The sequence below is a fragment of the Panthera tigris genome, chromosome D4 (assembly GCF_018350195.1).
Source record: "Panthera tigris isolate Pti1 chromosome D4, P.tigris_Pti1_mat1.1, whole genome shotgun sequence".
NCBI classification, from domain to species: Eukaryota; Metazoa; Chordata; class Mammalia; order Carnivora; family Felidae; genus Panthera; species Panthera tigris.
In genome coordinates, this window is record NC_056672.1 from 90,312,458 (window position 1) to 90,339,873 (window position 27,416).

The 27,416-nt window shown below is 64.5% G+C and overlaps 1 protein-coding gene across 1 annotated transcript in view; it reads left to right on the top strand.

Annotated features, from left to right (window-relative positions):
• Positions 1-1,285: 1,285 nt before the first annotated feature.
• The window catches only part of ADAMTSL2 (ADAMTS like 2), a 35,112-nt gene continuing 8,981 nt past the window's right edge, over positions 1,286-27,416 (top strand). The window contains exons 1-13 of the mRNA XM_042964565.1: positions 1,286-1,569; positions 2,243-2,368; positions 3,175-3,265; positions 3,799-3,941; positions 4,610-4,685; positions 5,723-5,825; positions 6,165-6,310; positions 6,448-6,571; positions 9,041-9,121; positions 11,590-11,765; positions 17,387-17,735; positions 19,760-20,132; positions 24,750-24,847. Coding sequence (XP_042820499.1) covers positions 3,176-3,265; positions 3,799-3,941; positions 4,610-4,685; positions 5,723-5,825; positions 6,165-6,310; positions 6,448-6,571; positions 9,041-9,121; positions 11,590-11,765; positions 17,387-17,735; positions 19,760-20,132; positions 24,750-24,847 — 1,759 coding nt within the window. The 5' untranslated portion in view covers positions 1,286-1,569; positions 2,243-2,368; position 3,175. The remainder of the gene's footprint in view (positions 1,570-2,242; positions 2,369-3,174; positions 3,266-3,798; positions 3,942-4,609; positions 4,686-5,722; positions 5,826-6,164; positions 6,311-6,447; positions 6,572-9,040; positions 9,122-11,589; positions 11,766-17,386; positions 17,736-19,759; positions 20,133-24,749; positions 24,848-27,416) is intronic.

Here is a 27,416-nt window from a genome sequence, read left to right on the forward strand (position 1 = left end):
TCAAGTCTTGGTCACGGTGACTATCCCAGCTGCCCCAAGGGGAAAACGAGATGGACAAGACCCCCCCTCCCCCATGTTCCGGGGAGGACAGATATCACGGGAGAACCCTGCAGACGGAGAGGACACGATCAGCAAGAGTGCTGGGGTCCCTGATGGGCCCCTTACCGGATGTGGGACTTGAAGCCTCGGTCTGTCCATCTGCAAAATGGGCATAGCGAAGATGCTGGCCTCATAGCTCCCGGTGCACGGGAAGGGCCCCACGCACGGGAGCGGGCGGTGCTGTTTTACTCTTACTCCTTCTCCAGTGTTCCTGTTCCGTGGCCAGACAGGCCACGGGGACGGGATAACTCTCAGCCACCCAAGGTGGCCGCCGAAGGAGCTCACCGTAGCTCCTCTGGCAGGGAGGATGGAGGGGAGGAGGGGGATTCCCCAGGTGCCCGTGCGGGCCTATGACCCCTGCGCAGCAGAGGCAGGGGGGCGGCTGAGATGGCTCAGAAGACCTTCCATGGTGGGCTCCAGGAGGGCGGGCTCCAGGGAGGAGGCCGGTGTGTAAGCGGCGGGTGCCAGGCCCTGCTTCGGGGACCGCTCGCAGAGTCCGGGGTCCTCCCGGGTGCCCAGGGGCTGGAGCGTGTGCTGCCTGCTCCGTCCTCCGCTCCACACTCTGACTCAGCAGGAACACAGGTCTGGCCTGCCAGGGGCTGCCCGACTGGCCTGGGCCCAGCCAGGCTGGTTCCCCAGCCCCCCCGCCCCCCACCGGCCCTGGCCATGTCGGCCGTCCGGTCAGCACCCGGGCACTTCCGTCCCTTCCCCGGAACCCTTGGCTGAGCCGCCACCGGGTCTCCCTTAGTCCCTCCGCTCGCATAGGCGTCCGCTCCTCAAGGAGGACCTCTCCAGGGCCGGCTGGGCGGCCCGGACCTCACCTTTCCCATCCGTAAAATGGAGCCGTCAGACGGGCTGTCTCCTACATCCCCGGACCCCGTTCTGGGGAGCGCCGGAGGACCGGATCCCCTCCCGAGGCAGCAGCCGGACCGGGCCGAGGCCGGGGCCGGGCTCTGCCACCTCCAACCTCCCCCGTGACCCCGGGCCCGCGGCTGCTCCGCCTGGACGCCCCAACGCGTGTTCCCCGTCCCGGACCCGGGAAGGCGGCCTCCCCGCTCGCGGCTCGCTGCTCTGGGCCGCCGCCGAGGCCGCAGTCGGCAGGCAGCTGGGCCGGCCTGGCCGGGCTCCAGAGGCGCGGAGTGGGTTAAAGTGTGCGCCAGGCCAGCCGGCGGCGGGCGGGGGAGCAGCCTGGTGGGAAGTGTGAGTTCCTCCCTGTCTGCCTGACAGCTATAAAGGCGGCCGCGCCACAGAGCCGCCACTGGGCTGCGCGCCTCCCCGGGAACCCCCTCTCATGGGTGCTCTTTGAAGTGGAGGACGGAGGCGGCCAGGGGGAGGAGGAGGGCGGGCGAGGGGCAGAGCCCGCGGCCCTCTGCACTCTGAGCCTCCCCCTGCTCCCGGCACCTGGCGCCTCCCTCGCACAGCGGCTCTGCCCCCTTCCCCGGGAGGACGACCTGCTGACCCGGGGGCCAGGTAGGCCACCTCCGCCTTCCCGCGTTGCCCCCCCCGCGGCACGGATGGAGCTCTGAGGGGGCCGGGGGGGCCGGAGCATCTCCCGGTCCCCCCCCCCCCCCGGGGAGCCGTTATGTAACAGGAGGAGGGCTCACGGGGAGGGGTCCGGACCCTCAGCGCGTGGCGACGGTGGCCCCTCAGCTCCCAGCCTCGGGCGCCTGAAGCCGGTCTTTGCACGGCGAGCCTCTCCTGCCGGCCGGTGGCTGTTTTTGGACCCCAGGGAGGGATGGATCCCGCGTGAGCCGGACCTGGCCTCTGGCCAGCGGTGTCTGGGAGCCTTAATGAAAACCAAGTGTGGGGCCGGCTCAGCACCTGTCTTCGGCTCAGCAGGCAGGAGCTGGGGCACCGACTGGCCAATGGGGCTGCCGAGGGGGGTGCTCTGTGCTTGTGTGAGGCTGGGGGGGGGGCGCAGGGGGGGCTGTAGGTGGAGGCCTGCGGGGGAGGGGGGCAGATTTGGAGTTGGCTTCGGGGCTGGCGGGGCGGGGGGGGCGACTTTCACACCTTCTTCCTTGAAAGTAGCCGGGGGCAGGGGACGAGTCCCCGAGTCTACTCTGGTCTGGGTGGGGGGGCGGCGGGTATCTGGCCACCTTGCTGTGTGGCTTTGGGCGACTTGGCTCCCCTCCGTCGCTTCCAGGCCGTAGGGGGACAGGCTTGGCGGCTTCTGAAACCCCTTCTCTGACCTGCTGGCAAGTGACACTCAGGACCTGAGATAGACCCTGGACAGAGGCCGCCGAAGGCCCCCGTGCCTCCCTTCTAGGAGGTAGGCGTCCACACAGCGGAGGCAGATAGGAGAGGCTAAGGGCTCCCCTTGGTTTGACCCCTGGCAGGGAGGTCGAGGGGTGTTTGGGGCTGACAGTGCTAACTTGTTGGGGAAGAGACAGCCCCGTAGCTCTGGTCTGCCCTGACTCCACACCCCGGGGGACAAGGGAGGGACACAGGCGCCTGGACTCTGTGCGGCCTGAGATCCCTGAGGGTCCCGGGCCCGGCCCCCTCCAGGGCAGGGGTAGCAGGGGCCAGAGAGAGGAAGGGGCTGGCGGAGTGGGTGGCATCCATGGGCCCCTCCGGCAGCCCCGTGTGGCTGGCAGGGAGACCACTGTCCCAGGTGGGCAGCTAGCACCGAGCAGGTGAAAATCCCCAGGGGCTCTTGTTCAGGCCAGTTCCCCCAGTGGAGATGGCGGCCTGAGTTCTGGGGCTTGGCTCCTTCGTCCAACGGGTGCGGCCTGGGCCTGCAGCCTCCTCAGCTGTCCCTGCTTTTCTCCGCAGGCCCTCTCTAGGGAGCTCAGGTGGTCAGAGGCAAAGCACACATCCCTGTGCACCCTTAGATGGGAGGCGGGGCAGGCTTTGCAAGCTCACCGCCGCCTGTGGTTCTCGTGCCTGTGGCAGGCATCGTTAATCACCCACCCGCCTCTCCCAACGGGCCACCAGGCAGCCACTACCAATCAATCCCAGAGAGCCTCTGGGCCTCGGTGCTGGGCGGGCCCCCAGGGCTCTTCCCTTAAGTGGACCCTCCTCAGCTGTCAGAGGAGCTGGGTCTGGCCTGGCAGTGACCGTGGCCTTGCTTCCTAGGATGGGTGGCAGACGGCAGCCTTCACGCTGGGTCTGGTCCCTGCTGGCTGTGGCACTTCTGGCTGGGCGTGTGGCATCTACTGGGGCCACGGTGAGTGGGGAGCAGGGTCCCTCACCCAGATGGGCTGAGGTGGGAGGGGCTGCACGGCAGGTGTAGGGCACGTGTCCAGCGAGCCCTGCATGCACTCCCAGATCCCCACACAGCCCCGGAATACGTCTTACAAGCCGGTCAGACCAGCCCCTACGGGGACTCTGGCTGATTTGGGCAGGATGGGGTTGGAGGGGGCTGAGTGCTTCCTTCCGAGCAAAGTCCTGGAAGGAGGCGTGTAGACGGGGCGGGCTTGTGTCCCGCAGAACCCAGGCCGGGGCCCAGGCCGCTCGGGAGAAGATAAACAAGGACGGTGTGGCCTCAGGCTCCCGCCAAGCCCCCAAGATGTTCCAGATCTCGAGATTGGGAGGGCTTAAGGCCCACGACTTCCGGGGAGTTCCCTCCAAGACCGCCCTGGACACCTGGGCGGGGGTGCCGAGGGACCCAGCCGGGCTGTGTGCTGCTGACCACAGCAAGGGATGGCGGGCCAGTCCCGTTCCAGCGTCTTCTAACCTTCCGTGGGGACTCTCGCCCAGGACCACAGCCCGACGTCCAACAGCCTGGAGGGGGGCTCGGATGCCACCGCCTACTGGTGGGGAGAGTGGACCAAGTGGACGGCATGCTCCCGCAGCTGTGGGGCCGGCGTGACGTCCCAGGAGCGGCACTGTCTTCAGCAGAGGTGTGGGACTAGCACGGGGGTGGGCAGCGGGTGACAGGTGGGTGGGGCTCAGGCTGGGAGGGGTCTTCAGGTGGAGGCGGCACAGGCCAGGTGAGTGAGCCTTTTTGCTGGCCTGTCAGGGCCGAGGCTCCTGACGGGTCCTGGGCGACCGTGTCCTGGGGTTCACCCTGTCCCGGGACTCTGGGGACAGACAGCCCTTTCGTGAGAAGGCATGGTCTGTTTCTTGGGATTTTTTTCAACGAGGGGCGAGGTCTTTCCTGGTCCTTCTTTTCTGAAAACCCGAGTCGAATTCACACAGGAAAAAACATAGGATATAGTGGTTACCATCGGGCGGGCCCGGGTTCAAATCTTGCTTCTGCTACGTCCTTGCTGTGTGACCTTGGGCAAGTCGCTTCATCTCTCTGAACATCAGTTTCCTCACGTATGGAGTGGTACGGAGTAAACGTTCTTGGTATCATTATCAGTTCTGTGTACAACCCTGGGCTCTATGCCGGGGGTGCAGAGGTGAAGTGGTATCTTCCCTGGGCTGCGGTGGAGTCGTGGGGGGCCAGAGGAATTAGGGGGGGCTTCCGGGGCCCAGCCCAGAGGCCGTCTGGAGCAGGGGCACGGTCGGTGCCCGCAGCCCGCGGCCCCCAGCCCCCAGCTCAGAGCCCGGGTCTTCCCTCCAGGAGGACGTCAGTCACGGGCTCGGGGAACAGGACCTGCACGGGCACGTCCAAGAGGTACCAGCTGTGCAGACTGCAGGTGAGGCCCCGCCCGGGCGGGACCGCAGCCCTACCCCCAAGCTCCTTAGGCCGGTCTCAGGTGGCCCCCAGACCCTCCAGGCACTCTGCGCCGGGTCTGCCCTTACTTCCGGTTGAAGAGAAGGAGGGTGAGGGGTCCTGGGCTCAGAGCCCCCTTCACGCCTCGGGTCACATCTGTGCTGTGCACGCGCAGGGCTCGTGAGGACTGGCTTCTGCTGGGGGCGGGGGCTCACGTGCGGCCTCTAACGTGCAGATCTCAGGCTGCTCACAAGTCCTATGCCAGGTGCTTGCTGGGAGACCGACAGTCACCAGGTGTCCCATCTCCAGCCGTGAGAAGTCTCACTGCAGCTCCCCAGGGGGGACAGGAGATGCTGACTCTGGCTCAGCCTCTGGGTGCCCTTCAGTGGGGCCAAACCAGTCTGGACCTGAACTCCCCCCCCCCCCCCACCACCCAGAACAGGTGTGGGATAGAAAGACAGCAAGCCATAGGGGTCTTTGCGTCCCCGTGAGCGTCTCGGGGTATGTGCACGCCCGAGGAGTTAGGGCCTGAAGGGAGGCGGGTGGCCACAGCTCCTGTGTTGGCATCGCTGGTCTGCTCCCCTGCTGGACGCTTGTGAGCTCCTCCGAAGGGAGACCCACCTACCCCCCCGGCGTGACCGGCTGCCCCCCACCCCCAGGCCTCCCCCCTCTGCCCTGGGCCGCAGGCGAGTGGGGTGCAGCGCCTGCACAGCCGAGGCCGGGCGCCCCTTCCGCGCCCCAGTGCCTCTGGGGAGGAGGCTGGGGTGACGGGGACATGGAAGGACCCTGCCCGGAGCACCAGGAGGGCCAGGGCATGTAGGCGTTTGAGGGACGGCAGCAGCCCTTTCGGTTGCCCCCCGCTCCTTCCAGAAAGCGAGTGGGACTGAGGGAGAACGAGAGGCCACCCCAGCCCGGCCGCAGCCACTTCCTGCTCAGCCGGGACAAAAATGCCTTTGTCGGGCCGAGTTCCTCCTGGAGCCTCCTCTCTCTCTCTCTCTTGCTCTCTCGCTCGCTCCGCAGGAGTGTCCGCCGGACGGGAGGAGCTTCCGGGAGGAGCAATGCATCTCCTTCAACTCCCGCGTGTACGACGGGCGGACGCACCAGTGGAAACCCCTGTACCCCGGTACCAGGCCCTGGGCTGCCCAGGGGGGAGCAGAGTGCCAGAAGGGAGCCGTCGGGTGTGGAGGGGCCGCCCTGGCCCGGGGTGGGCAGGTGGACGGTGAGGCCCGGCGGGAGGGGTCAGGTCACAGGCCACCGTGAAGAGGAGTCGGCCTCTCACTCACGGAGCAGGTGCCGGGCCGCCCGGACCGTCCGTCGGGGGATCCGTCCCTTCCGCTCTCCCGGCCTCAGTTCTTCCGTTCGCGCAATGGGTGGGAGGAGCTAAGGCGGGTCTCGGCGGGAGGGACAGGAAGTTCCTGAATCCCCCCCCCCCCCACCCTGAGACCCTCCGTCTCCCCGTCAGACGACTACGTCCACATCTCCAGCAAGCCGTGCGACCTGCACTGCACCACCGTGGACGGTCAGCGGCAGCTCATGGTCCCGGCCCGCGACGGCACGTCCTGCAAGCTCACCGACCTGCGAGGGGTTTGCGTGTCTGGAAAATGTGAGGTTGTTAAACATTGTAGCAAAAGTACCACTGGTCTCACTGCGCTGACCGCCCCGCCTGTCCTCCTGTGGCAGTGGCGGCCCCGGGGGCCCGGGTCGCGGCGCCCTCCCAGCGGCCCTCTCCGCCTCCCTTCCTGCAGCCCATCGGCTGTGACGGGGTGCTCTTCTCCACCCACACGCTGGACAAGTGCGGCGTCTGCCAGGGGGACGGTAGCAGCTGCACCCACGTGACAGGCAACTACCGCAAAGGGAACGCCCACCTCGGTAAGAGCCGCGGCGCCTCCCCCCCCTCCCCCCCGCGCCTCCCCCCTCCCTGTCCGGTCCCGCTGCGCGCTGTCTCCGGCCTTGGGTGCCTCCTCGTGAGCTCCTCTCCCTCGCTCTCGGCCACCTGAACGTCCCTGCTGTGCCCAGGCGGGCCGGCCAGGTGCTCGGAAGGCCCCCTCTGGCTGGGGATACTGAGCCGCTCTTTGTTGACTGCCTACTGAATACCGGGTGCCTGAGTGCACCCTCGCCTGGGGGATTGTGTTTGGCCTCTGCGGCAGCACCCAAAGGGGGGAAACCGAGGCACGAGTCCCATCCTCGTGTGAGGCTGATACGAGATTTGAGTCCTCGGCCTAAGCCCTCCAACCCGTTTCGCAGAGTCCGCCCCTCCCTTCCCTTGGGCAGTGGCTGGTCGGTCACCCAGCGTGCCCGTTTAGGCCTGGCTCCCCAGGGGCTGGCGGGGGGTGGGGGTGGAGGACAGGTGGGGATTTGGGGGTCTCTGCCTGTGACAGGACTTTGTACTTTGCAACGGTGTCACTTTAGCACGCTGACTGCATTTCTGGGTCTCTCCAGATGCTTGTGGGGTCAACCTGGGTTATCACAGCCTTCAGACTGGGAAAAGCAGGGCGCTGGAAACCCACTTAGCAGATGGGGAAACCGAGGCCTGCACGGGAATTGCCTGCTCAAGGTTCCCGAGCGAGGGTGGGCAGGTCCGGACTAGTTGGAGCCGCCGTGGACCCGGCTGTCGGGGACCCTGACCGTGTCCACCCCACACAGGAGGGATAATTTCAGAGCTAACGTTAGGGCTTAGACGAGGGGCCCGGGGATGGGTCTGCTGGGCTGAGGAGGGACTGGATGAAGACCGCAGGGAGGGTCTGAAATGGAGGGCCCAGGGCAGAGCAGCCGGACAGGTGTCTGAAGGACCCACAGCCAACGTGACAGGGAGAGGCTGCTCCTTGCCGGATGCCGGGACGTGTAGATGGCAGCGCGTGTCTCTGAGCACCTAAGGGCCGTGTCCCGTGGACTCCCGGCGTGGGGGGCCTGGGGCTCACGCTTCCAACCCCGCGACATCCACCTAGTCCTTCCTGTGCCGGGGCCGAGGCGTTCGTGCCTCGCACATTACGAGGCAGGTCCTGGACGGGTGCCACAGACGCGGGAACAGGCAGAGAGGGGTGAAGACACTAGTCTGAGGTCACACAGCCGGGAGTGGCAGAGCGGGGTCTGAACCCAGACAGCCTGGCTCCTGGGCCTGTGGTCCTAAGCGCTGACCCACCGTCTCCCCTGATAAATGCGTGCGCCCTAACCACGCCGGCGGCCCTGGGCCGTGCAAGAGCCGTTATTAGATGCGCAGGAATCTTGTGAGCCGGTTGCTAATTTAAAAATGAACGTATTTAAACCCACATTTGAATAAATGGCAATTAAGCCAAATCATCATTTCCTGTTCATTTCACCGCTGTGTGTATTACGGGCGTGTAGGGGAGACGCTGTCGAGGGAGGCGAGGCGGGCTAGTGTGTGCCTCTCCCCTGCTCTGCCTGCACCCGGCCCAGCCCTCGGGGAGCCTGAGACGGGCTGGGGCTGGGGTGGGGGTGGGGCGCGGTTTACACTGCAGACCAGAGCTTCCCGCTCTGCCCCCCAAGGAGCCACTCAGCACACTCTGGCTCAGGGCCTTTGGGCGCCTGCAAAGGGGGGCGAGGGGGGTACAGGTGGACTCCCCTCGCTGCCACTGTTCCCTCCTGGGAGACTTTTCTATCTTAGGGCTTTCGGAATCTCTCCTCTGGGGTCTCCTCCCCAGACCACCCTCTAGGCCGTGCTGGCAGCACCCGTCCCTTCCTCAGACCCCGGCCCCCCTAGACCCTCAGTCCCTCCGTTGGGCGTCTCTGTGGGGGTCCCCACGGCTGCCTCCCCACCTTCTACGGCCCTCAGCTGTGTTTGCCCACCTGCGTCTCTGAGCGTTAGCAAGTCTGTAACATCAACATGGTGCTGGGCCAACACGGGCCTTTAAAATAGTAAGAGTGACTGTGCCCTTGGGGCCAGGCCCTGTGCTGTGCAGAGATCTTCCCACATGACGCAGAGTGGGAGCCATCATCCCTGTGCGCAGATGAGGAAACTGAGGCCCAAGAGCTCCAATGACTTTTTTCAGAATCATCTTGGTGACATGTGGCAGAGTAGGACCCAAGTCTGTTTGACCCCAGGCAGATTTAAGGTCCCTGTGGCCCACGGTGTCCCTCCAGAGGGGCTGGGGCAGGGCCTTCGTAGGAGAGGGTCATGGAACCTGGGTGAACCCGAGCCCGTCCCCGGGTGGCACAGTGCGTGTCTGCAGGGCCTTGGACGCGTGTCTGGGCCCGGGTGCAGCTGTTGAGGGTGGGGCTGCCCTTAGACAGCACCCCTCCCCCACCAAGAGCACAGGAGGGTGGTGACTTTCCAACAGAGCGGGGCCGGCCCGCGGCTCACTGTCATCTGATGTCCCCCAGGTTACTCTCTGGTGACCCACATCCCGGCCGGTGCCCGAGACATTCAGATTGTGGAGCGGAAGAAATCTGCCGATGTCCTAGGTACGCGTGGGGGGCCTGGGTGCTGCCTCATGTGGACTTGTGGGTGTGTGTGGGGCCACACGTATGGGTGGATTCTTGACCCTGGATCCGTCCTGCAGGAGAGAGTCAGGCCCCAGAAGCCAGAACTTGACCTGGCTGTGTGTAGACGTGTGTGTCGGAGGGGGGGCTCATAGGGAAGCTGACCCCACCCCCACACGTGACAACACGTAGTGACTTCCTGTCCCTGGAGAGCCTGGCCCAGGCCAAAGCTGGAGGTGCTGGAGGTGGGGTCTCTGACCGCCCCTCCCCCAGGGCACAAGGATGAGACTCAGGAGGTGAGTAGGTTGAGGCAGATCCAGAGCCCGGAGGTGGCCCGGCTGGAGGCCTTCAGCCACACGAAACAGAAGTGAGACTCAGACTCGGGCCTGGCGGCTCCCTGGTGGAGGTTCTCGCCCCTGGATGGTCTCTGCGGGGCAGCTGGACCTTGGTAGGTCGGGGGCCTTCGACGTGAGGATTCTGGGCTTATTCGCATAAGTGAGGCCCCGAGCTGATGGCAGTTTCTGGAAAGGCTGCCTGTGTAGTTGGAGCGTTGTCCTGACAGCCTGCCCTGTCTGTGCCCCCCGGGACGCAGCCCGAGGCCCTTCTGGCTCAGGTGGGTGGGTGCTGACACCACTTAGCTGCTCTGCACGTGGCCTTGCCCTGGGTGGGGGCGGGCGGGGGGCCCCGGGCAGGGAAGCTGGTCCCGACGCCTGGCTCACTCGCCCGTGTCTCAGGGCAGCGTGGGAGAGCCGGGACGGCTGGGTGAAACCCGCCCTTCTCGGGGGACGCCGCGGGTGGGGGACTCTGCTAAAGGTCCCCGCGGTGGAACCTGGGCTCTCGGCCCCCACACCAGCAGTTCTGCACACTCCAGGCCCCCGGCCCCACCACCCGAGTTCGGGAGCCAGGCCTCTGCCAGGCCGGTGGCTCTGTCCCCCGCTGGGAGGGTGGCGAGGCCAGGAAACACGGTGTTCTCAGAGCTGGCTGCAGAGAAATGGCTCTTGAAACAGCCGCGTGGAAACAGCAAGGGCAGCCTCGGAGCAGAGGCAGAGCCGCAGGAAGGAAGGTCATTACTGTCAGGAAACAGGCTTTGGATGCCGGCCGGGATTTAACCCTATGCACATACCTGGAGGCCGGGCAGGCACGCGCCCCAGGAGGCACAGCTCGGACCCTCACTCACAGTATTTTCTGACGTCGCTGCGTCGAGGGTATTTTTCCAGCAGACGAGTCTCGCTTGCTGCGTCTGCCTGATAATAAACGGATGCCCCCCCCCACCCCCCCCGCCCCTGCTCGGATTGCATCAGGAGCTCTGGAAACTGAACTCTTCCCCTCCCTCCGGCCAGCTTCCGGAACTGGCTCAGAGGACACCCTCTGAAAGACACGCTGTCCCCCACCGTGTGGAGCCTGCCTCCTCGCTCCCATCCCCTGGGCCCGAGGCCCCGAGCACCCTGCGAGCCCTCCGCAGCCCAGGGAAGGCCCAGCTGCCCTGAAAAATCACCCCAGCTCTGGAGAGTTGTCCCGGCCTCCGGGGTTGGCAGGAGACGGGCTGCTGAGGGCTGCACGCACGTTCCTGCTGTCTGGGCGTCATCAGGCTTGGGTCAGGCCAGGGAGTGGCTGTCCTTCTGAGGTCCCCTGTTCCAAGTATCCACCCACACCCCGTCTCAACGAGAGGGCGACTGAGAATGTGCCCGGGGCTGCCGTCAGGCACGCCTGGGAGAATGGACTGATGGGGTAAAAGGTCAGCCTGGTCACGGCAGCACGGGCCACAGAATGTCACGGCTCCCGGTGTTGGCGTGGCGCTGGCCAGCTTGGGGTGGGCTGGAAGGGCCTGCCGGCGCTGGTGGGACAGCGTTCTGGGCCAGGCAGGCCAGGGCTGCAGTGTCGCTCAGTGTGGACCCTGGAGGGGCATGGAGGTCCCCTCCCCGTGTGTGGTCCCCTCCCTTCCCAAGGTGGGAAGCTGGGCGGGGATTACTCACCCAGGGTCACGAAGTGAGTTCTCAGCAGGGCCGGGCTGATGGCCCTGCCCTGAGCCGGCCAGTGCCTGCTGTCCAGAGCACGCCTTCCCCGGGCACTGACCTCCTGGTCCACTTGGCCGCTTAGCCTATGCTACTCATCACCTCGCAGACTCTGGCCTCTTTAGAGGTGACCAGAGACACCAAATGGGCCCCGGGCCAGCCACCTCCACCTCCTGATGGGAAAGTGCGCTGACCTCTCCTTAGCATTCGCTGGCCGGGGCCACATGCTGGACACGGTCGGAGCTTCCGACTCCCCCACGAGAGGAGGTGTCCTGTCTTCGGGGTATTCGGGGAGGGTCGCGGGGGTGAGCTGGCCACAGGTGCCTGAGTGAGTGATACTGGCCACTCCCTGTCCCCCCCCCCGCCGCCCGCCACCCCGTCCTCCCTGTGGCTCGTCCAGCTCATGTGACCAGGTGGCTCTGCCCTGTGCTCCTTTAGCTCTCGCGGACGAAGCCGGCTTCTACTTCTTCAACGGCAACTTCAAAGTGGACAGCCCCAAGAACTTCAACATCGCGGGCACCGTGGTCAAATACCGGCGGCCCATGGACGTCTATGAGACCGGCATCGAGTACATAGTGGCCCAGGGGCCAACCAACCAGGGCCTGAACGTCATGGTGCGTGAGCCGCGGGCTTCGGGCCGCCAACGCCGTGCCGTGGCCCCAGGGTGTGTGTGCACGAGGCAGCGTCTCCGCCCGGCGTGGCGAGGGTCGTGCTCGGTCACTCCTTGCGCACCCATCCGCTCGGGGTTTGATTCCTGTACTTAGCCTCTATCAGCTCATTAACGAGTTGCTTCATTTGCCCGTCCCCTCGCTCACCCAGCCACCCACTGTCTCAGCCCTCACCCAAGTAACCATTCATTCATTCACTTGCCACGGCCGTTAGCGCCCCTGGTGGACTGCAGTCATCAGGACCTGCGGGGTTGCTAAGGACAGGAAGTAGACGGGGACGCAGGCCCCCTCCCCCACTCCATAGTTGGGGGTTTGTACCCCCCGCGTACTTCCCTGCCCCGGCCGCATCGGCACTGTGGCCTCTCTGCCAGGTCCTCAGTGCTGGGGGGCCCAGGCAGTGCCTGTGGCCCCCCCCCGCTACCCCCCCGGATGCTCACGGTTTCTGGGGGCACAGCACAGGGGCGAGGAGAGGGCGGGAGAGTTTGGACCTGCTCTGCTCAGCTCCCTGGGAGCGTTCCCATGGCTAGCGTCTAGAAACAAGTGTCGTTGCTTTGTGGCCCGGCGTCGAGGAAATGTACAAGGACTCGTCCCTGGAAACAGGTGACGCCCAGATGGGCAGTTCTGGTGTTTTTCAAGGTCTGCGGGTGTTCGTGGAAGCTGAGGGGTACAGTGGGGCCAGAGCCTACCCGCCCGACCTGGCATGATTTCTGGATCCCACCGTGGTGGGCGTTTATATCTTCACTTTGTAGACGAGAAACCTGGGCACACAGAGATTACTGACTTGCCGTCACGGACCTGTCGGCGGTGCGGCCGGGCTTGGGGCCCGGGTCAGCCTGGTGCTGGAGCCGGTTGTGTGTCTAAGTGCCCTGCCAGAGGGGTCTCCAATCGCGGTGCCCCCCCTCCGCCACCTCCCCACACTGCTTCCTGGCTGCAGAGCGTCCCTGGATGGCCCCAGAATCTAATGGGGGCCACGTATTTCCTCGCCTGCCCCTGGAGCTGCCCCTGAGGCAGGCCGGCCGGCTGCCTGGCTTCCCTGCCTGCCCGCAGGAGCTGTGTTGCAGGTCAGGATCCCAGGAAGGGTCTGTGAGCAGCGGGGTTTAGGGCGTGGTGACAGGAGCACTGGCCGTGAGGGGGTGAGGGGGACAGGCCTGGACAGAGGGAGATGTTGAGCCGTGCTGCCGGTGTGGTCAGAGCCTCAGCTGATCCCAGCGGGGGCTCTGGGGTCGCAGTGGCCCCTCGAGTCCCCTGGACTTGAGGCGGAGAGGCGTGGCCCGGTTGCTGGAAGCCACAGAGATGGGTGTGGCCTCGGGAGAGGCGGCCGAGGGACGTTCCTGGGGCAGGGCTCGCTATGAACTGTCCCCAGCACACTCCAGGCAGCTCACTGAAGGGTGGGGCCCGGGGGCTCGCCGCCGTGCCCGCTGGTACCCATTTGCCTGGTGGAATGCTTGGCAGGAAGGACTCCTCTAGAATTCTGGCTGGCTTCCCCCCTGGGAAGGCTGGCGAGGTGACTGGCAGCTAGCCTGGGGCTGCCAGCCAATCACATCACTTGCCTCCTGCGCTACCCACTCCGCATTCTCCTCTGCTAGTCTAGGTGGCTCACCTGGCCAGGTGTCCCTGTCCCTCCTACCCGAGGGGTCTGGGCTCCTGGTTTCGGGGCCCTTTTCCATCCCTGTCCTTGTCCCGTTGCCACGGGCGGGGCGATACCAGGAGGAGCCCCCGTGGGGCAGCAGGGAACCAGATATATTCTCTGCCCCTAGGGTTGAAGCATCCCGACACGGCCTTGGTGGTCAGAGTCAATCCCCCTGCTGGGGCGGCCACTCCTCTCCGGCTGCTCTCTGCACACAGGGTGCCAGATGGCCCAGGTGGCGGTCACAGCTTCCCGTTTGTGGAAGTGTTTCCCTGCATCAGGACCTGTACACCTGCAGACCCTAAGCCACAGGGACTAGAAACCCCAAATGCCCACGGGGCCACTGGGAACGATTGCGGAGGCGACTTCCATTTTGTGCTTCCCGGGCCCACGCTGTCTGCCCGGTGGGGACGCAGCACCGTGTCGGGGCGATTCCTTGTATATTGCGTCGTGGAGGGCACCCCGGCCCCTCATCCTCGCAGGGTCCTGCCGTCTCTACGTGGCACCGTGGCCTCAGCGTGCGCGGTCGCATCAGGCCGCAGCGTCTGGGTGACGCAGCCTGTGCATCTGACGGTCACGTGCCTGCTGAGGCACCTCCTTTGCTGTGACGTGGGTCCCTTTGTCTGATGCAGTGTCACGTGCCATCGTGTCTCAGCGGATCAAATGCTCTGGGAGCCCTTGGGCTTGGGGGCCGCAGGCGCTGTGGTCAGGAAAGGCAACCTCGCGGTCACTTCCCTGCTAGGACAGAAGGGCGTCTAACGTAGCCCGCTGGCCGTCAAAGGGCTGACGGCCTCTCGAGGCACGGTGCCGCATGTCAGTCTCTGTCGGTGCTGGAGGGCTTGGTGAGTGACCGCCCTTGCCCTCGGGGCCACGCATGGTGCCCATCCTTGCCACCATGGCTATCCCCTTCATGCACCTGTTGTGCCATCAGAGGGGGGACTGATGGCAGAGGCTGGCCTGTGTCACCTGGCAAGGCCATTTCACCTATAACCTGGTGTCCGGTGTCCCTCCCGTGGGGGCATGCTCCCAGGGGCACGTTAACAAGGGACACGGCGACTCCCATCTTCCGCCTATGGCGTGGACCCATCCCCACGTGTCTCCTCCAGACCTCCTCACCCCCTCTCAAAGCCCTTTCCACCCAGGATCCTGAGCCACCACCCAAACCGTGTGCACCGCCCACGAGGCAGTGTGTATTCTCACCTTGGGCTGCTGTGCGTTTCCTACAGATTAGATGATCCCACACGCGCCCCGCAGAGCCCCCCGGGAGGAGTTTCCCTCAGTGCAGTTTTTTTGAAGCCGCCCCTGAACGGGGCTCCAGTGAAACAGATCCCATTTTCAGCTCATACCGCCCCGCCCCGCCCCGTACCAAGCCGACCCGTCTCTGAATCAAGTTTGGCCCTTTCTCTCCTCTCAGACTTCACCCTAACGGTACCCCGTGCACCTGACGTTGTGAGCTGACAGATGTCAGGGCAGGGGCCTCGGGTGATGAGAGTCTCAGTCACCTGCTGAGCCGGCGGTCCTGTCCTCTGCTCTGATTGTGCCTAACCCCGGATGTGACATTTCCATCTTACGACGGGTGGCTGCGTGACTCCCGGCTGTGTCACTCGATGTCCCGTGGTCACAGGGTTCCATCTCTATAGGGCCTGGTAGCATGTCACAAGCTCTTTTCGAAATGATGTGATATTTGTCGTGGGTGGCATGGCTTCGCTCCAGAGCACTGGAGGACTACGCGATCCTCTTACTATCAAGGCCTGCCAGAAAGCCCGTGTGACGTCTTTCCCCGCCGCTATAGAACCAGCTGGGTGTTATGGCCCAAGTGGCAGGCTGTTTATCCCGCAGCCTGGACCGACTGTAGAGCCCCTTCTCCTCAGGACCCCCACTGAAGGCTGGCAGCTTTTACCCAGTATGTGGATTGGATCCACATTTCTGGATATGTGCCACGCTGTGTCCAGAATTCTTCTTCATAAGGGAGGGAATGCAATGCAATCCTCTGCCCTCTGCTTTCAAGGGTATGTCCTGGCATGCCCTAGGCCACTGACCCTGAAGCGTTCGCCGATGGGGGTGGGGCACTGGATCCCCACAGGGTTCAGTGTCAGGTCTTCTGGAATCCGTAGGCTTTCCAAGGCCTCCCGCATCACTTCCTGTTCAGCTGGCCTGGTAGACATGGTGTCACCAACGTAGAGGACCCGTGTGATGTTCTGTAGAATGGTCCAGACCCCCCTGTACTGTATTACGTCGAGGAATGGGGCAGTTAGCACGGCCCCGGGTACAAACCCGCACGTGTATACTCTTGTCCGTTCCAGGTGAACGAACACCACTTCCTCCTCCCCACGGGGGTGGAAAAGAAGGTGTTTGCCACGTCGGCGGCCACAGGTGATCGACCTGAGGTCGTGTTAATCTGCTCCGGGAGCTGCATCTGAGGCTCCCGCTTGGCGGGGTTTGGAAGGGCTCCCCGTCATCCTCCCGGGTCTGTCTTGCTTTCACGGGCGCCAAACCGTTGAGTGAAGCGGGGCATATGGGGACCACCACCTCGCATCCTCTGGCAACCTCAGGAGTGGCTCTGATCTCTGTAGTTTCCCCGCGATGCAATTCTGTTTTGGATTTACTCTCTGGGATGGGCACGGGGGTCAGGGGCTGGGGTCACGGGCTTCCGCTGAGCTTTCCCTGCGATGGTAGCGCATACCCTACAGGCTGAGGAGCCGACTGCCAGCAGTGGACTTGGGAACCGGGTAAGCCTTGGACCCAGGGTGAGCCACACTGGGCGCACCGTGAGCCAGACCTGGGCCACACTTGTTTGTCACCCACAAGCTCTCGCGCTAACAGGGGGCGATGATGATGCTTTGGGTCCCTGATAAACAATGACAGCTTGGACCCTGGTTCCCAAATGTCTGTCCATTTCTCCAGCAAACAGTTAACCAAGTTGACGGCTGTAGGCTCTTTGGGGGAAGAACTGGGAGAATCATTACCATATACACTTGTGGTGGGTCCTTTGTCCTGGGGACCTGGCCGTTCCATCATTCAGTGGATCCTGGGTCCAAACGCTGGCCCAGGAAATGGGATAGGGCTGTGACTTTTCTGGGGCAGCTGTCCTCTGCCCCCTGAATATCCACCCTTGATACGTTTTGATCTTACATATTGAGAAGCCTCTCTTCTGGTCCCGTTTATTTGTCCGGGAGTCCTTTGTCCTGTCCGCCACGTGCAGACGTCTCTGTGGGTCAGGGCTCCCGGCCACCACGTCGGCCTCCCTTATTCTGATGATCGAGGGGAGTCTGGTTCTATCACAGCGTCTCCTGGCATCCGCCCTGGGCTGCGGTCACTCAACGGTGTCCCTCGAAGTGAAGTCAGTGCCTTCTCGCTGGCCAATTTCTTTTCACGCCGGTGAGCAGGATGTCCTGCAGGGGGCTCCTGCAGGAAACGGTCACCTGGCCAATTTTCCAGCCTTTCCCTCCGCTCCCACGCTCCCACTACCTGCTAGGCCTTTATTCTCCACTTAGTGCTGGCCTCACTTTCTCCAAGCTTCCAGGAACCACCCTGGGGGGTGCACTGGCACTTTCTCTCAGAGCTCCACCCGGGGTGGGAATAAAGTGCAGATGGGGTTTTAGTCGGCTTTATTACTTAGAGCATCCTGTGTGCTCGGGGCACCCTTCCCGGCCTGCGCCTCGAGTGGACAGCTCCCTCTGCCCCGCCCTGGGCGTGCGCCCCTGTTCGCGGGGCTCTGGAGGCCGGCTGCCCTTGGGGAGCAGCACAGCGCGGACAGGGCCACCGTCCTTCAGTCGAGGGCGCGTCCCTGGGAAGGGCTTGGCTGTGGGCCGCAGCCGGGGCTGCTTCTGGCGGCCCGGGACCGGAGTGCAGCTCTCCTCTGGGGGCTCGTGGCCCACGAGCCCCGAGCCGCTCCCGGCTTGTGCAGAAGGGGTGAGGTCCCGCTTCTCCTCCTCCCCAGGTGTGGAACCAGAACGGCAGGAGCCCCTCCATCACCTTCGAGTACACGCTGCTGCAGCCGCCGCATGCCCACCGCACGCAGCCCGTCTACTACAGCTTTTCGGAGCCCGCCGCGGAGAGCGCGGAGAGCCAGGAGCTGGACGGGGCCGCGCTCCTGGGCTTCCTGCGGCACAACAGCTCTTTCTACGGCCAGGCCTCCTCGGAGCGGCTGGGCCTGGACAACCGGCTGTTCGGCCACCTGGGCCCGGGGATCGAGCTGGGTCTGAGCAAGGGCCGGGAGACCAACGAGGTGTGCGAGCAGGCCAGCGGCAGGGCCTGCGAGGGACCCCCCAGAGGCAAGGGCTTCCGAGGTAACCAGGAGGGCCGGGATCAGGCGGGGGCTTCCCAGGGAGGGGGCCTTGGGCAGAGGGTCTTTGGGCCCCCGCGGCCGGCAGACGAGGCCCGTGAGAGGCTCCTACTCGCGGCTCTCCTGGGACAGGCACGGCACGGGCCCCTTCGCACATGCCCCGCTTTCCATCCGTTCTTCCAGGGGGATACAGGTGTCCCCACTTGACAGATGTGGGGGGGGGGGCTGAGGCTTAGGTGGGGGCTGGGCTTTCCCACATCCACAGTTGAGCTGCGGGTCAGACCCGGGCAGTCTGTCCTCAGAGCCCGTGTGCTTGCTCATTCGGTAGAGGCAGACAGAGCACGCCACAGGGTGGCAAGAGCTCTGGAAGGGGACATCCGGCCAGCGAGGGGGCGCGGGCGGACCCTGAGTTCTCAGAGAGTGTGGCCCCTGACCTGAGGGTTTGGGAACCAGTGAGGAGTAGCTGGGTGAGGCTGTGGGAGAGGGTGGGGTGAGAGAGAGCCGCTCAGGGCTGACAGCCTGGCAGGCAGATTTCAGGGAGGCAGCAGGAGGTGTGGCCGGAGATGTAGGGATTCGTGAGGGTCCCCGAGTTGCAGGGGTGCATGAGGGTCCCCAGAGATGCAGGGGTGCGTGAGGGTCCCCAGAGACACAGGGGTGCGTGAGGGTCCCCAGAGACACAGGGGTGCGTGAGGGTCCCCAGAGACGCAAGGGTGCGTGAGGGTCCCCAGAAATGCAGGGGTGTGTCAGGGTCTCCAGAGATGCAGGGGTGCCTGAGGGTCCCCGAGACGCAGGGATGCACGAGGGTCCCCAGAGATGCAGGGGTGCGTGAGGGTCCCCGAGATGCAGGGGTGCGTGAGGGTCCCCGAGATGCAGGGGTGCGTCAGCGTCCCTGAGATGCAGGGGTGCGTCAGGGTCCCCGAGATGCAGGGGTACGTCAGCGTCCCCGAGATGCAGGGGTGTGTCAGGGTCCCCGAGATGCAGGGGTGCGTCAGCGTCCCCGAGATGCAGGGGTGCGTGAGGGTCCCCGAGATGCAGGGGTGCGTCGGGGTCCCCGAGATCCATACCTGCAATTTGGACGTGTTCCTGAGGGCCATGCACCGGTCACCAGGACTGCCTGGGCCGACACTCCAGTTTTTGAGACCCTGAGAACCTTCTAGTAGAAGACATTTTTGAGGTTGTATTAATCCCCCAGGACAGCTGTAACAGATCACCCCAAACCGGGGGGCTCACGACAAATAGAAATTCATTCTCTCCCAGTTCTGGAAGCCAGAAGTCCAAAACCAAGACATCAGCAGGTCTGACACTCGCTCTGGAGGCTCCAGGAGGTGGGAGCGGTCCTTCTCGCCTCTCCCGGTTTCTGCAGGCCTCAGGCGCTCCTGCGCTCAGGGCCGTGTCCCTCCGGCCTCTGCCTCCGTGGTCACACGCCTTCTCTGTGCGTGTGTGTCTTCTCTTCTTCTAAGGACAGCAGCCATTGGAAACAGGGCCCACCCTAGATCCATGATGACCCGTCCCTCCATCCTTAGCCACTTTTGTGAGGGTCCCGTTTCAAATAGGCTCACGTTCTGAGGTTCAGGGCAGGTGCGAATTTTGAGGAGGACCCAATTTATTTATATATTTTGGGGAGGGGGGGGGAGGATAGAGAGCGAGCAGGGGAGGGGCAGAGAGAGAGGGAGAGAGAATCCCAAGCAGGCTCCACGCCGTCGGCACAGAGCCCGACACGGGGCTCAAACTCACAAACCGTGAGCTCATGACCTGAGCCGAAACCAAGAGTCGACGCTTAACCGCCAGAGTCCCCCGGGCGCCCCGAGGGGGACACTGCTTCATCCCCTGCAGGTTCCCCTACAAGAGGCTGTGCAGGCCGGCTCGCACACCTCCGCTTGGTGATCTGTGTGCTCCCACTGCCTCCGGGAGCCTCTCGGTTCAGGTGTTCGCTGCGAGCCCCACCGGCCCCCCTACTCCGCCCCCACGGGCGGCCCTTGCGCCCACACAAGGGAGCACTTGAGAGTGAGCCACCTGTCTCCCTCGTAGACGGCAATGCCACCGGGACGGCTCTCGCGGGGGACAAGGATGACCCAGAGATGGACGCGCGTCTCCCCTCTCAGCAGCTCCTCTCTGCCAATGCCATCTCCGACCGGCTCCTGGGCACCGGCTCCGACTCCAGGGAGCTCCCCTTCAATGACACTGGCAACAGCATCTTTGTGCAGGGCGCCCCGAGGAGCTCCCCGGCTGACAGCCTCTACGTGGACTACGAGGACAACGAGGGAGCCGGCACTTACCTGCTCAATGGGTCCTACCTGGAGCTGAGCAGTGACAGAGTGACTAACACCTCCTCCGAGGCCCCGTTCCCCAACGCCAGTGCCAGCCTCCCCGCCGTGGCCGGGAACAGGACTCACAAGGCCAGGTAGGTCCTTGCTCCGCTGTCGGGGGAGCCGGGGCGGGTCCTGGCAGGTGAGGCCAGACCCCGGGGACAAACGGGAGACAGTCACTCGTGGCCGGGCTCCCCGACCCCTGGATCCGAGCAGGGCAGAGGCCTGGGTCGTAGCGAGTCTTTCCCGCAAGTTTGGCCCACGGGTTACAGCGGTGCTGAGTGCCCACGTGCGGCCGTGACGCCGCTTCCGGGGGAGGGGGAGGCCGACAATTGTGAGTGCTCACTGTGGGCCAAGCTCGGGCTAGGCACCCGTAAGCACGGGAACACCCGTCACAACCGCCCTTAGCGTCAGGGCAGTTACGGGGACTCAGAGAGGGTCACGGAGCCCGAAGGCCTGGCTTCTCCGTCCGGACGGTCATCGCACACGTGGCTGTCGGGCAGCTCCCTGGATGTGGAGTGGCTCGGCACCAACCTTCACTGCAGCCCGAGAGGAGATGGGGAAGGGTCCCGTGGGGTCCTCAGCCGGGGGCCAGACCCCAGAGCCAGGCACTGGGAATGAGGCCTTCTGCTTCGGGGGCTGGTGCTGCCTCTAGGACGGGTCCAGTGAGAGTCTGTCTACCTGGGCCAGGCCCCCAGAGCCTGGGATGCACCTGGGGATGCCTGGACAGTCACACCTGGGGACACCTTGTCAGCCACACCTGGACAATGATAGCTGGGGACGCGTGGACAGTTACAGCCGGGGATGCCTGGGCAGCTACACCTGGGACAGCTGGACAGTTATAGCTGGGGACACCTGGACAATGATAGCTGGGGGTGCCTGGACAGTTACACCCGGGGTCAGCTGGACAATAACAGTTGGGGATGCCTAGGCAGTTCCCTGGGGACATCTGGACGGTCATGTCTGACCCTGGGTTAACGGCTGGGAGCAGGGTGGCCCCAGTCCTGCCACCACCCCTACCAGGAGACAGTCCCTGGTGACAGGTCCCTTAGGCTGATCATGGCCGCCCTGGAGTGTCCCTCCACCGTTCCCCAGAGGCTCAGGGGGCAGTGAGGCTGCTTCAAGTAGAGCGAGCCGGGCTCAGCAGCCACCCGAGGTGGGTGGGGGCCGGAGGAGGGAAGGACTCAGTGGGTTTGCTTTTGTTTTCTGAAGACCAACCCAAACCCCTTGGCTTTAGACACCAACACGAATGGAGCCCTGGCCAGGGCTGAGGATGCAGAGGTGGGTCTCCTTGGGACCCTGGGGGTCCACTCATAAGGTGATGCGGTCCGGGTGACCCTCTCACCCTCGCCCAGGGGACAAGAGCTGCGAGGCGGGCCTCCCACAGCCCATGAAAGTGCCCGCCCCTTTTCTCAGGCTCTTTTCTGAGGCCCCCTCCCCCCCCCCAGCTGCAGGGACCGCCGGGCATTGGGCTCACGGGGCACATCTGGTTACCTTTGACAGGCTCTGGGTGGAATTCTTGTTTGCAAATTTGGACGGAATAAAGCTCTGGAAGCTTCTGTGGCCGCTCTTCTCCCCCCAGGGCGGTCTGCTCACCTGACCAGGGGCCCGAAAGTCTGCAGGGTGTGGGTCTGGGGGGCACGTGGGACCCAGCGGCTGAGAGGGGTGACAGGCTTCACTACCAGGCGCAGGTCTGAGTCCGAGAGCGGGGTTCGTGGTGGCCGGTGACTGAGGCTCCCAGCCCGGTTCCCGCGTCTAACCAACCTGGGCTGCTTTCAGCTCCTGGGCTGTGCCCAGAGGGTTGCAGTCTATCCCATGCAGAGGCACCTGGGAGGACGCGACAATGGAAACCCCAGTCGTGCAGTGAGCCTCCAGGGCGGGGCCGGGCCTCCCAGGGGCTGAAGAAAGTTGGCTGGCAGGTCTGACACTCAGCGTCCCCCTCTCAAGGGGTCTGTGGGGGTGACACAGGGGCCCTGCTGCTCTAATGCAGCCTGTGGCCTGGAGAGAGCTCGGGAGACCCGGGGCGCCGTCCCGACTGTGCCCTGCACTTCCCCGGTGACTCAGACACGTCTCTGACTCCCCGTCCGCGTCCCTGAGTGAGGGCCCGCCAGCCGGGCAGCCGAGGACCCCCGGGGCCAGATCGGGCACGACCTTCGGGTCCTCAGGCCCCAGTTCCAAGAGTCTCTCCTGCCCCACCCCGGCTGAATCGTAGCCCACTCCTCAGCCCCGCTGGGGCCCACTGCAGAAATCGATACGCTGGGTCGTCCGCACTCGGAAAGTCCCGACGCGGTGACGGGGCGGCGCCTCCAGCCGGCTGCCATCAAAGGATGCTGGAGAGCTGAGACCAAAGATGGTCTTTTGAGATAAAGGGCTGAGGGAGGCCGCGGGGAAACCACCAGGCCAAAATAGCCACCGCGCACGGCGTGTTGTCCAAACACAGGAAGTCGCGTCTGCTCGACAGAGGCCGAAATCAAAGGGGCAGCTCAGAAAGGAAAGGTTATTTTCATCTCAGAACAGCCTCAAACAATCAAGGGAGGCCCCCCGGTCACCAGAAGCAGACGTTGGGAGCCAGCGTGCGAGACACAGAGACGCAGGGTCTCTCTCCGGGGCCCTCGGAGCCGTCCTGGCAGGGACTCTCCGGCCCGCGTTGTCTGGGCCCGGAGCCCTGAGTGTGGCGCACAGGGGCGCTCTCTTCCTTCCACAAGGAGGCGGGCGAGGGGCTGGTGGTTCGGGCGACTCTGTGGGTGTTTCTCTCCTGGGGCGCTGGCCACTTGCAAGCACGGAACGGTTAGGCGTTCCGTTGTTGTGCAAACACGAGCAGGGTTTTTCAGGAGGGGCTTTGCTGGGCCTGACGTGTGCCCGTGTAAGAGTGATGTGTGGGCAGCCCCTCCAGAAATACCTTTTGTGCTTAAAACCCGGAGGGTTATTTTGAACCAGGCCGCTCTCTCCCGAGTCCAGGATGAGTCACGCGGCCTGCTGGCTGAGGAGCGTGTAATTACCGCAGTTCCCCCGTGGGTGGGGCGGTGGGGCCCGGCTGGGACCTTCTCATTTCTGTTCTTGGGGAGAATTGACAGCCGTCGTCGTCGTCGTCGTCGGAAGGACGGCGGGGGTAGGGGACCCAACCAGAAAGAGTCGTGTTTCCTGAATCAGGCTTCTGGGAGGGCTTGCTCAGGGGAGCTGGGTGCTCCCTGGGGGTTTCTACGGGGCCTTTGCTCCGAGATGACAAGGTCTTGAGTGGGTGGGGAAACGGCATTTAAGATTTTTTTTCTCCTTCTTCAGGAGGTGGGAGGGGGACCTTCCCCTCCCCCCAGAAATCTGTGAAAGGGAAGGGCTGTCTCCTGGTTGAGAAGACAGCAGGTGAGGGGCTCAGCAGCTGTGAGTGGCCCTGAAACCGGCCACCAGCTCATGGCCTGCTCCCTCCGCCCCCTGCTTTCTCCTCCTCCGCCCCTCCCAGCCCTCCGGCTCCCTGGGTTGTGTAGCCCCATCAGTAGACTCGGTACCTAAGGCTGTGGGCGGAGCATCTCCTGGTTTAGAGCAAGTTGCACCTTCGGGGCAACAAACGTTCCTACAGAAGTAAACCTCCAAGCTCGTCCACTTGTGAAGCCCAGACGCGGAGCCAGCTCCCAGTGGGATCCAAACCAATGTCTGGATTGTAGAATGGACTGGAAGGCCCTTCGGAATGGATGCCCTGCAGCATTCATTAAGCCCGACCACCGAGGTGGCAAAAGGTCCCCGGAGAGGGACCCGTGCGCACGAGTCCACAGGGAAGCCTTGTGAAAGGGCGTCAGCTCCGGTGGTCTCCAGCCGGCCCCTCGCCGGGCACTGGGGCGGTGCCCGGTGCAAGAGGGATGCCGGGGCCTCGAATGGTGTCCCGTCAGCCGGGCCATCGCCCCACGTCCCCGTCTGCAGGTCGCAGGGCTTCGGGTTGTGGGGGGAGGGGCTGCATCTCAGAGCAGAGGCTGGGGATCTGGGAGGACCCCTTCCCTCCTCCCCTGCTGAGTCCAAACCCAGCCTTCATGTTGGATACTGAGGCTGGGCCCCAGCACACCAACTGGTTCAAAGAAGCAAACGGTCCTAACAATAGTTGGCTTCAGCCACCCGCGCTCCGGCCAAGAATCATAGCTGGTTGCTGGCGCGGGCCCAGCTCGCCTTCCCCGCACCGGCAGCCATCACAGACCTGGGCAGAGGCGTCTGGAGGGGACCGGCCACTCCCCTGTCTGCCGCTGAGCTTTTCTGTTTTGACACTTGGAGGCTGAATGGCCAGTGTCCCCGTTCAAGCAGAGTCGGGCTGAGGGAGGCCTCAAGGGGAGTCCTGGCAGGTTCTCGGCATAGAAGGTGCCGTCTGCGGTCCCTCCTGGGGGAGCGGAGAGAAGGAGTCGCCTGCCCGCGCTAGCAGGCGGCGTGCGTGCGTGCAGGGCGCAGAGGCAATGCTGGGGGGCCCCGAGCTCACCCCCCACCCGGAAGGACCTTCAGCAGCTCCAGTGCCCGCCTCGGACTCTCGCCCGTCCAGGCGGGAGAAAGGCGAACGTCCGTTCTGTCCCAAAGCGTGCCTCCCCGCGATGCCCCCTCCCGTCCTCTGCTCTAGACAGTGGGTGGGCTGACCCTGATGGTGGGGACTCCCCCCGGGGCCGGGGCAGGCGCGCTGCTCCCCAAGAGCCCGTGCCCGCAGCCCTCGGTGAGCGCCCGTGCCCTTCTCCGCTTCTCCCTTCCAGGACCAGGCCCAAGGCGCGCAAGCAAGGCGTGAGCCCAGCGGACATGTACCGGTGGAAGCTCTCGTCCCATGAGCCCTGCAGTGCCACCTGCACCACAGGTACCAGTCTCGGCTGCTGGCCGGAGCCACCTGCTCAGCGTCCCCTCCGCAGCGGGCCTGGCTCTGCGGGGCCCGCGCACTCACCAGGGGCCCCGAACTGCCCACAGGGAGCTTGTCTAGTAGTTTCCTGATCCGGGAGGTGGCATGAGGTCACAGGGGTTGGTGTCCTCATGCTCACGGCATGTGGGACCGTGGGAAGGACCCCGGGGGGTGGGGTGCGGGTGCTGCCACCCCCCCCCCCCCCATTCACTGTTCTTTGTATGGTATCTTGTGAGAGCGAACGTCCCTTTGGTTAAAACTACGACGTCTCAAGTGGGGAGGATTTTGCTTTTGTTTACAGCAACCTAGGAAGGGAAACAGACCCACGAAGGACTGGAACAGATGCTAGGACCTTGTCTAGGACCTGGGCAGGTAGAGGGGAACAGAGACCCCTCCCCCTGTGGTGCCCAGACAGAGAGACAGACACACGTGGTTAGTGGTCAGTAGGTGCCGAGCTGGGATTGGAACCCACGTCTGTCCGCCCACGGGGCTGACCACCCACACCTTCGGATGCTGGCCGCAGCCCCCGGGGACCCGGGTTCCCTCCGCTGGGGCCGGCTGCAAGCTCAGATGTCAGACCCAGGACCAGCCCCTGTGGCAAAGGTTGTGGGGAGACCCCGAGTGCCACCTTGCCTGTGCCCGGAGCAGCTTGTTTGGGTTTGGTCAGCACCTGGGGCTGCCCCTGAAACTGCATGATGCCCCCTACCCTCCCCCTGCCCCCCCCCCCAAACTGGCCCCTGGCGTCTCTGGCCAGTGAGCAGGATGAGGCGAACCCCTGGCGGACCCTGGGCAGCCGGGAGTCTGGGCTTGATCGCGCCTCCTGCAGTCCTGCTCGGCACCTGAGGAGATGCCCGAGGGAGCGGCTGGGGAGCCCGCCCTGCAGGGCTCAGAACGGACCCCGGGTCCTTACGTCCTGCTCACCCCGGAACTCGCTGTCGGTTAGGGAGCGGGGCCCCCCCTGCTATCGAAGACCCTCCTGAGCAGGGTTCGGGGCACGCAGAGTTTGGAGGGCACGAGGCCGGCTTTGCTGGCCGTGCGGTGAGCGCGGGAGTGGCACCACCTGGCCCACCGTGCCACGTGCGCTCGGCAGGTTGCTTGGTCTGTCTGAGCCTTACTTTCCTACCCGTAAGATGGCACGGGCCCCTCCGCCACGGCGGTCGTGAGGATAGGAGGGAGAGGAGAAGTGAGCTGTCGCGGCCAAAGCGCAGGTGCCAGGCCGCTGGTCTTGAGAGTGAGCCGCGGGAGCCCCCTCCCAGGGCTGGGCACGGTGGGGCGCTGGGGGAGTCTGCCTTGCCGGAGGCTGTCAGCAGCGCACGGACCGGTTCTGACTGAGAGCCGCACAGCCTCCGGGGACGCAGCGAGAGCTGGAATTGTCACGGAGCACAGCCTGGGAGCATCTCCTTTCCCTCCCAGACATAGGGCTGCCTGGGGAGGTGACATCGCCTGAGGTGGTGGTGAGGGGCTGATGCCTGGCCCCGGGGTGGGGGGGGGGGAGACAGTCCCCAGGGAGGACACGGCACCCCTCCTTGTCACCTACAGAGTGACCAGGCGGGGGGTGGGGGGACAGGCTGAATTTGTCTCACGTGGCCCAAGGGGCACAGTAGGGTGAAAGAAGGAAGGAAGTGGGAAAGACAGATTTGGGCTCTGCTATGGAAAAAGCTCTGCTTTAGAGGAGGCTGTCCAGGAGTGGAGTGGACGGCCCCGATAGAGGGTGAGCTCCCCATCGCCGCCAAGGCACCGAGCCGGGTCCGGTGGCACCCGGCCAAAAAGGCGGAGTCGGGGCCCTGCCGAATGGCCCCCTGCCACCACCTCCCGTAGGCTCTGTCGGAGTCAAAGCTCGTGACTGTGGCAACTACTCTCAAAATCCCATTTGGCAGAGGAGTGCCGAGGCCAGACGGGGTGGTGGTGAGGTTACAAACCCGCTGGGGCTCGTGGTGTCTGTGCTGACGTCCTTGAGTGTCCTCTGCGCACAGCAGGGGTCCCTGGGCACCCTGTGCTTGGCTGCGAAGGGCCGTCACAGCAGATCTCCTGCCTCCCGAGCTAGCTCTGTTACAGAGTCCCTTTCTTTCAAAATGCTCTTTGGGGCAGCAGAAATACAGGGAATGTGGACTCTTAGCCTGAGCTTGAGCCCAGCTGTGGTTTCAGACCGTCCCTTGGCACTTCTGGGGGGTGGGCTGGGGGGGGCGGGGCCGGCGGACCCTGAGCCTGGTCCTCTGCTGGTGCAACACGCCGATCTGTGTTTTGTGCCCTGGGGTGCCCTGCTTGTTGTTGTTGTTGTTGTTGTTTTTTAAATTAATGTTTATTTCTATTTGAGAGAGAGACAGAGACAGAGTGTGAGCAGGGGAGAGGCAGACACAGAATTGGAAGCAGGCCCCAGGCTCGGAGCTGATAGCACAGAGCCCGACGCGGGGCTTGAACTCATAAGCTATGAGATCGTGACCTGAGTCAGAGTCGGACGCTTGACCGACTGAGCCCCCCCTCCCCCGCCAGGCGCCCCCTTGCTCGCTTTTGCTTAAAGGGAAGGCCTCGT